The following is a 9,557-nucleotide window of genomic DNA, read 5'->3' on the forward strand; positions in this document are numbered from 1 at the left end:
TGACCGATCTCGGGAAGGATGGAAGGGTGGAGTCAACCTTGAGCCGGTCAGGATGGAACTGCCATGGTGGCGCAGTGGTTAGAGTGCAGTACTGCAGGCTACTTCTGCTGCCTGCCGGCTGCCTGCAATTTGGCAGTTCAGATCTCACCAGGCTCAGGGTCGACTCAGTCTTGCGGGGTTGGTAAAATGAGGACCCAGGTTGACGGGAGGCAATAGGCTGACTCTGTAAACCGCTTAGAGAGGGCTGTCAAACAGTATAGAAGTCTTAAGTGCTATTGCTATTGCTGGCTCTGTGGGCAGAATTTGCCTGCAATGCCACATTCTACACTGCACCACCACAGTTTGGATGGATGGGTAGAGCAATAACAATAGCACAGGCTTATATACTGCTTTACAGTGCTTTTAAAGCCCTCTCTAAGCGGTTTATTGATGTCAGCCTATTGTCCCCAACAATCACTTGACCGACCTCGGAAGGACAGAAGGCTAAGTCAACCTTGAGCCAGTCAGGATTGAACTGCTGGCAGTGAGCGGTTAGCCTGCAATGCTGTGCCACCACAGCAGATAAATAGAGAGAGAGAGACAGACAGACAGATAGAGTGGATGGATGGATGGCGGGGAGAGAGAGAGGGAGTGAGGGAGGGAGACGGAGGGAGACAGAGAAATAGCTCTTATATACTGCTTTACAGTGCTTTACTGCCTTCTCTAAGCAGTTTACAGAATCAGCCTCTGGCCCCCAACAATCTGGGTCCTCATTTTACCCACCTCGGAAGGATGGAAGGCTCAATCCACCATGAGCCGGTCAGGATCGAATTCCTGGCAGTCGGCAGAATTAGCAAGCAATAAATACTTCATTCTAACCGCAGGCCACCATGGATGGATTGACTCTATCTCTCTATCTCTCTATCTGTCTATCTCTGTTTTATCCATGCATCCATGCATCCATCCATCGCAATAGCCCTTAGACTTACATACTGCTTCACAGTGCTTTTACAGCCCTCTCTAAGCAGTTTACAGAGTCAGCTTCTTTCCCCCAACAATCTGGGTCCTCATTTGACCCACCTCGGAAGGACGGAAGGCTGAGTCCACCTTGAGCCTGTCACGATCGAACCCCCCCATAATTGAGAATGCAGAGTTTAGCCTGCAGTCCTAACGGCTGCGCCCTCCTTCCTCCTGACCCATTGCTTGTTCCTTCCCCCCCCACAGGCTCTCGGGGGCGAATGATGGTCTGTGTCATCCGGTTGCCCGATGCGGCGAAGAAATGCTGGGCAGGAACGGGGAGGCCAACTCTTCCGGCCCCCAAGCTCACCATAGCAGCAGCAGCAGCAGCAGCAACGGCAGCAACAGCAGCAGTAAAGGCAACAGCGGTGGATCCAGTCCGGAAAAGACCCTCGGCGAACGAGGCGGACAGTTAAACAGCTGCTGGGAGGCCTCTGGACGGCAGGAGCCTCCTTCCGCCCGCAGCCGACTGACCGTGGGTTCCTTCCCGAGTTCCGAGAGTTTCCTGGGCATGAAAGCTCGCGAACTCTTCCGCAACAAGAGCGAAAGTCAGTGCGATGACGACAGGGCGGCCATCCAGAGCCTCTGCGGCACGCTGAAGACTGAGTTGTGCAAAGGGCCCGGCTTAGAAACCCAAGGGCCCCTACCCCCTTCTCCGGGTCCCGCGGAACCCACGCCCTCTCCCCGAAATCAAGAAAGCAGCGTTGAATCGCTTCATATAATGGACTACAACGAATCCCATCACGGTCATAGCTAAGCCGGGAGAACGCGCGGCGGGGGGGTGGGGGGTGGGGGGAAGGCAAGGGCGGTAAAAAAACAAAAATCAGTGTTAACTTTTCTCATAATCTCAGCCTCGGAAGAGGGAGAAGGCATCCAGGAGCGCATGTGGGTTTTTTTAACTAAAAGCTTTCACGTTCCGTTCTTAGAACCCCGTGGGCCCCTGCCGCGGAAACTGGACCGGGTATTGTTTCGTTTGGGGGTGGGGGCGAGACGGGGCGGGTTGGAATTTGGCGGAACGAAGGCAGGGCGGAGGCCAGATCTGGAAAGCCCCCCCCCCCCGGAGAGCTCTTGTCATCCCTCCCGCTCTTCCATCTTTCGATGCGTTTTCTCCCTTTCTTTCCTTTCCCCCCCCCCTCCCCTTATACTTATTCCTTAACTTGGGGTGGTGACGGCTGAGGGTGTTCAACTCCCTTCGGCCTCCTGCCGAATGAACTTTTGTGCAATAGGTTAGCGGGCCTTTCTGAGCGGATTGGGAAAATGGGGGGGGGGGGAGGGAGCGTTTGTGTGTTTACTCTGGAGGACTGTGCCCCCCACCTTCCCACCGGTCCTCAATCAGGGTTGGTAGCCATCTTGCTTTCTCTCCACACCCCCCCCCTTTCTTTCGCAGGTGACGGTTCTCCTCCAAAGTAGATCCTGAGCCGCCCTGCTTCATCGTGAGCACGCTGGACTTTGCTCCGATGTCGATGCGGCTTAAAATCCTACCTTTTAGGATTCCGATCTCCCATTTCCCTCCTTCCCTTTTTAAAACAACAAGCCGCTTCCTGCCCCAACTCGTCCCAAAAATTGGTTTATCTCCCCTCCCAACATTTTCTGTGTGTGGATAGGAATTTTTTTTTGGGGGGGTGGGGTGAGGTGGAGCAGCTCCTCGTGTTTCGGAAGCCGCCCTGCAGAAGTCCCCCACTTATTCTCAAAACACTATTTTTATTCTCTTTAGTAGCGTGTTTCTCTCTAGTCTGATAAGCTGACAAATGACCCGACTTCAGCTTTGTTAAATGGAAGAGGTAGCCTTTTTCTCGACGGGTGGAGTGTTTTATAATCGCAGCATGGGGAGATTTGGGGCAGGGGGGGGAACCAATCCACTCCCCACGGTCCTCCCTGCTCCCCTTTCCCAAAAGGAGAAGAATCCCCTTCGCCGGTTTTGTGTTCCATCTGAACCCAAAATGAGGTTTATCCTCCTTTTTTTTTTGTATAAACCGATTTCCAGTTTTCTTAATACGATCTCTGGCTGTTCGCCGCCTCGCGTCCCAGTCTTCAGGCTGGGACACCCAAAGCCCATCAGTTTGAAACATTTCATGGTTTTCCCTGGAATTTGAACCTCCATTGGGACTGGGCTGTGCGCGCAGGCAGGCAGACAGACGTGTGCGTGGATTAGACCTGTGACAATCCCCTCCACTCTTCTCTCCATCCTCAAAACCTTTAGAAGGGGATAACGGAGGTTCTTGGATACTCAGATGGCCCTTTAAATGCTCCCATTCCTACCCTCGTTTGCATTGTCTCTCTTTCTGTCCTTCATTTTGGGTGGAGACCACGAGTGACAGCTCGATTCTTAAAAACCACACAAGGCATCTTCTCTGCCTCTTCCATATTCGAATATTTTGAACCCCTTTCGGGGCGCAAAGGCAGCCTGGGGGGAGACCCTTTTCGTCAGAGAAAGCTGCTAAGGTCCCGTCCCGTTCCCCCGCCCCAAAATTGCAGTCTCTTGCTGCTTTTCTTCCAGTGGTCCTTCGTAACATTTCTTAAACCAACCTTTTTTTTATATATAAAAGACGCCTCTCTCTTCAAACCCTTCCTCCAGGTTTCCCTAACTAGTCGGTGAGTTTAAAATAGCGGTGGTTTGGGTGGGGAAAAAAAAGACGGCTGGCGTGCAATGGGATGTAATGATGCTATTTTCAGGCGAGCAGTGCCCGAGGGCCAGGCTGGCAAAGAGCGTCAGGAAAAATTGTGAACTGCCTTGTTCTAGCCAACCTTTTCTTTTTTTTATGGATGTGGCCGACGGGCACAGCAGTGTTGTCCAAGTACGAGCTCAGAGGGTTGAAATTTTAGAGAATGCCGACGTCCGTTCCCTAAAGCAAGGGCGGTCCAAACCTGGCCACTATTTAAGACTTCTGGACTTCAAACTCCCAGAATTCCCCAGCTAGCCATTCTGGAAGTCGAAAGTCCACAAGTCTTTAAAAATGGCCTGTTTTAGAGACACCTCCTCCCCACCCCCGCCGCCCTAAAGGAACAGGGCAAGTTCATTTCTCCCCCTTCTGATCCCTTAAAATGGGATTTAAAACCGGCCTTTTGTATCTCAGCTGCAGCCCTGTGTGTGCGCAGAGCTAATGCTGACCTTTTTCAATCCGACCAGCTCACTTTCCCAACTTTCTTCGTTCCACCGGTGTTCTAACCAGAATAGCCCCCCCCCCCTGTCTTCAGGAACATTTGGTAGGGGTCTCCACCTTTGGCAACTTGAAGGCTTGTGGGCTTCAACTCCCAGAAATTCCCCAGCCGGCCACGCTGAGGAATTCTGGAAGCTGGAGTTCATACGTTTGGAGACCTCTGCTCTCTACACTCTGGTGCATAGATGGATTTTCAGATTCGGTCCAGGTCAGTGATAAGAGGCTGACTTTTTTAACATCCACGCTCACACTCACACACGGGGGGACCCAACGTTATTTCTCATTTTAGCTTTCCGGATTTGGAAACACATTCACCGGTGTTTCTCAGGAAGGAAACTTGTTCTGTTTTGTTGCTTTTTTTCTTCCCCCCCCCCACTCCCGACAGTCCCTCGTTTCAATTGAACTTTTTGTTTTCAAGGGTCAAAATAAATCACATCTTTTCCCTCCCGGGGGGGTTGCCTTTGTTCGCTTTTAGGAAAAAGACCCGAAACGGCCTCCTTCGCGATGAATTGGTGGAATTGTCTCATCCCATTTTTATTTTATTTTTTCCCCCACCCAGCAGGCCACAGAAAAAGATGGCAGCAAAATGACTCTCCTTCTTTTTCCTTCTCTTTGAATCATGGATGTAGCGTACATAATGGAAGTACTTGGGGAATTTTTTGGTGGGTTTTTGTTTTTTTTTGCAATTTTGGGAAGGGAGGGGAAGAAAAGTTCTCGTTAGCGAAGCTGAAAATAATCCTTGTTTGGTTTTTTCCCCCCCTCCTTTGGGAAAAAAAAAGAGAGAGAAAATACCCGGACCGCTTTTAGTCAAATCTTTTGAGAACAGAAAAAAACCCCCAAGCTGTCGATAAAAAGTGAACGTTTCCTGCCTCGCTCTCTTTGTAAGCATGATTTTTAATAAAAATAAATCGACTTTTTTTTTTTAAAAGAAAGAAAGAAAGAAAAAAAAAAGGGAGGGGTGTGTGGAAAAATGGCACGGCGACGATGAAGTGATGCTACGAAATGGTACAATCGAAACGAAACGAAAAAGACATTTCACAAGCAAAAATGAACCCGAGGGTGTTTTGCTGACCTTACTAGAACGTTCTACTACATCAAGGCAGTTGCTTGTGTTTAACTGTGAACAAATTAAAATATATATATATATTGTTTTTCATTCATCTTAAGGTCGAGAGGTGTTTTTCCCCCCCCCTCCCTCCCTCCCCTTCAGAATAAATCTGTTAGTTGGAAGCCATCGTGTAAATCGGAGGTCTCCAACCTTGGCAACTTTTAAGACTTGTGGGCTACAACTCCCAGCTTTGCTGGCTGAGGGACTCTGGGAGTTGAAGTCCACAAGTCTTAAAAGTTGCCAAGGTTGGAGACCCCTGGTGTAAATAACCATTTGGGGAAAAGAAACTGGATTGAAAGCCGCAGATGGTCAAGTGGAAAAAGATTCAATGAAAAGGGCTTCCCAAAAAAATATAAGAGAATCAAAACAACCCTTTGACCCAGGATGGTATATAAGGTCTCCTGCCTTGAGCAAAGGGGGTTGGACTAGAAGACCTCTGAGGTCCCTTCCGGCCTTAGGATTCTTTGTCCTATGCCAGTGAGGGCTAACCTTTTTGCCATTGGTTGCCAGGAGGAGGGGGGGTCGTGTGTGCGTCCCCACATGCATAATTTTATGCTCCCGGCCCCCGCGCATGCGTGCTTCTGGCATGCAATGGCCCCGCTCCCCCCCCCGTTATGCACCCCTCTCCTACCCCTCCTGGTATGTGATGGCCCGGTAGGCCCATTTTTCTCTCTCGCCTGGCTCCAGAGCCTTTCTAGGAGTCTGGGGACAGGCTAAAACAGTCTTCCCCACCCCCCTGGAGGTCAAAAACCACCCATTTGCCAACTTTCCGGTGGGACCTGAAAGCCCATTTTTTGCTGGCCTCTCTAGGAGTCTGGGGAGGGTGGAAACAGCCTTCCATGCCCCCCACACCCTCCCCCCGGTAGGTCCTCTGGATGCGAGAAACAGCCAACTTCCGTTGCAGCTGAGCTCGTGTGCCCACCGCTATGGCTACCACAGGTCCTATGCTCTCGTTCGCAAGAATCCATCGCAAAACATTTAAGCATGGTCATCAGAACAAAAATCTCAGCGGGCCTGGGGTGGGGGGTAGGGGGTTACACTGAACGGAGAGCGGAAAAAGAAATATTTTTTTCGAAATTTCCTGGGGGAGAGGTTTTTAAAACTTGCTCCAGATGGGGGAATTCTAGAGAAATTTAATTTAGCAATTGGTGTCGAGGAAGATTTAAAACGTACGAAGGACGGTTGCAGGAACTGGCTTACATCTAGTTTAATGAAAAGAAGGACTCGGGGAGACATGATAGCAGCGTTCCAGTATCTCAGGGGCTGCCCCAAAGAAGAGGGAGTCAAGCTATTCTCCAAAGCACCTGAGGGCAGGACAAGAAGCAATGGGTGGAAACTAACCAAGGAGAGAAGCAACTTAGAATTGAGGAGAAATTTCCTGACAGAACAATTGATCAGTGGAACAACTTGCCTGCAGAAGTTGTGAATGCTCCAACACTGGAAGTTTTTTAAGAAAATGTTGGATAGCCATTTGTCTGAAATGGCTTAGGGTTTCCTGCCAGGGCAGGGGGTTGGACTAGAAGATCTCCGAGGCCCCTTCCAACTCTTGTCGTTCCGTTGTGTTTCTGCTAATCCGATTCCAAGTAACCCTTGTGCATTACGGGGCAATCCTCAAATTTACAACCCGTCCATTTAGCGACGGTTCGATTACCGCAGCGCTGAAAGAATGTGACGCGGGGGGGCGGTTCTTCGCACAACTGTTGCAAACCCATCCCCGCAATTTTGGGTGCTTTGGCCAGCGGCACGTATTTACGACGGTTTGCAGAGTCTCGAGGTCTTCATTTGTTGACCGCCTCAGCTGGCTTCGAACAGGCAAAGTTAACGGAAGCCAAGATGTCTTTAAACAACCACGAGATTCGCTTAACATCCGTGGCAACCCCCCCCCCCCAAAAAAAACCCTCATGAAATTGGGCACAAATCTTGCTTAGCCATGGAAGCTCTGACACCCCCCCATGGGGACGTAAGTCAAGGACCACCGGTACCCTAGGAAAAAAAAAAAAAGGAACAGTAACCCAGCAAAGATCTTTTGTTTGGCCAGAAGCAGGAAGAGAGGTGATCCTGAAAGAAAAGGATCAACAAGTAATCCCGATCTAGAAGATCTAGAAGATGCCGAGAGCTGAAAAACACATTTTTCTTTCTCCTTTATCAAGGTGGTGGTGGTGTTTTTTGCTGCTTTCTCGTTTTTAGATGCACCTCAAAGCTTCCCAATTGGTTTGTGGCATCGGGCCTGACTCAACAACGCAGGAATGGGGCGCTAAATCAGAATTTTTCAAACTTGAGCTGGGCTTTTGTAGAAGATTTAAAAGGGGGGGTGGGGGTGAGGCGGAATTCGCTTAGACCCAATTTTCCATCCCTCCAATTTTGCCTCTTGATCAAACACTCCGGGAATTCCTTTAAAAACAACAACAACAACAAAAAACCTTTAAGATTCTGTGCGTTTTGTTTTTCTAGTTGAAAAAAAGAAATATTTTGAAACTCTTGTTCTAAAAAGCCTCTAAAAGCTCATTTTTCCGTATTCTGTTTTGCTAGGATGGGGAATTTCAAACTACACCCCCCCCCACCTTTAAAACCGGCCTTTAGAGAAAGATTAAAAACTTGATGCCAACCATCTCTGGTTTGCAAACCTTAAAAACGGATGGTTTAAAAAATAAAAAAAAGACCCCGTTTTTAATACCTGGACTTCTGGCATAAAAGGTGTAGGAGTTGTTTACAGGCAGCCGAAGAAACCTTGACATGCCTTCTCTTTTTTGGGGGGTGGGTGGGTGGGAAGAAAAAGTAAAAAATAAATAAAAAAGTCTCCACGCTAGTTTAATATTCAAAGAGGCTTTCTCACCTGGATCAAACTGATTAAATATGTATTACGGAGGAGAAGAGAAAGCCAGCAAGATACAAAAAGAGAAAAATAAATTGCCAGCCTTGCTTTCTTGTGCTAAGCAGAATAGCCCGGGTAGTTCTATAAACACCACCATAAATAATAAACATTTTACGCCGCAGGAGCTTGGAGCGCCTTGGTTTGAAAGAGCTCAATTATTCATTTTATTTTCGAGACCGAAAGAGAAGAAACTCTCGACAATCCCTTCGCCCGTTTTTGGCTTTCTAAGGTCTCCGTAGGAAAAAGGGAAACATTTTTTAAAAAAAAGAGTTTTAAAAACCCTTACCGTACAGTTACAACCATTTGTTTAGTGACGGCTCAAAAGTTGCGAGGAGATTGAAAAAAGGCATTGACAACCGGGCTTCGCACTTCGCAACTCTTGCAGCATCCCCCACAAAACGTGAAAATTTGGACGCTGGGCAGCTGATTCAGACTTACGACCACTTGAGGCCACCTGATCCCCTCCTTTTGCGACGCCAGGTCAACAGGGAAAGACAGGTGTGTGCTTCACCGCTGTGTGACCAAATGACAGCGCTTCCTTTAACAACCGGGGCAGGAAAGGCCGTAAAATGGGGCAAAAAAAAAACAAAACACACGTACCAACCGTCTCTGGTTTAGCAGCAGAAATTACGGGCCTGATTGTGGTCGTTTCAAGTCACCGACGTTTTCTGATTTAGAAAATGCCAGAAATAAATAAATAACTAACCAGCAAAGCTGACATTTTGGGGAGGAAAAACTATCGCGATCTAGAAAAATACACAAGAAGGATTTTCATTCTGGTTTGTAAATCAAGGTCTACCCGTATAAGGAAAATCTGGGGTTTGTTTGTTTGTTTTCGGTCGACCAAACCACAGATCGCACCAGGAAACCCACCCACGTCTGCTTAGTTTGTGGTTTAGCATCTCACACCACCGCAAAATTGGGGGCTGGCATCCCTACTACAGTGGTTCATCTAACGGGCCACGAACCATGTTTGGTGAACATTTTAGCAAAGAGCATTAAATGCAAGGGAAATGGCTTTATTCAGAAGCGTCTTCGGGTTGGAAGCAAGAACAAAAGGACAGAGGTAGTTTAGGAAGCCTGTAAAAAGGTGGAAGAAGAAATCAGACCCAAAAAGAGTAGAATTGGGAGATCAAATATCGCACACGTCTTTTTTAAAAAAAATAAAATAAAATATAAGTTGAGCAGGTTTTCTGCCCTTGTGAAAAGTAAGAGAAGGTTGCTTCTCAATTATTATTTTTCAAACAATCTGCAGTTTATGCGTTCCAAGATCCAATCTGCGTTGATCCTGGTGGCTGGAATCCCAACTCAGATTGGATCTTGCAGCCTGCAGTTTCTTCTGAGCAGCAAAGATCCTGATTTACATACTTCTGCTCCGGGATCAAGTTTGGAAAGCCAGTGGGTGGGTGGGTGGGTGGGTGGG

At 48.3% G+C, this 9,557-nt stretch overlaps 1 protein-coding gene across 2 annotated transcripts in view; it reads left to right on the plus strand.

Moving 5' to 3' along the window:
- Positions 1–5,300, plus strand: part of TSC1 (TSC complex subunit 1) — a 44,730-nt gene extending 39,430 nt beyond the window's left edge. For both annotated transcript variants that reach the window (XM_058159242.1, XM_058159241.1), the window contains one exon: positions 1,204–5,300. In XM_058159242.1, coding sequence (XP_058015225.1) covers positions 1,204–1,753 — 550 coding nt within the window. In that variant the 3' untranslated portion in view covers positions 1,754–5,300. The remainder of the gene's footprint in view (positions 1–1,203) is intronic.
- The last annotated feature ends 4,257 nt before the right edge of the window (positions 5,301–9,557 follow it).

This window comes from Ahaetulla prasina, chromosome 16, assembly GCF_028640845.1.
Source record: "Ahaetulla prasina isolate Xishuangbanna chromosome 16, ASM2864084v1, whole genome shotgun sequence".
Classification (NCBI taxonomy): Eukaryota; Metazoa; Chordata; class Lepidosauria; order Squamata; family Colubridae; genus Ahaetulla; species Ahaetulla prasina.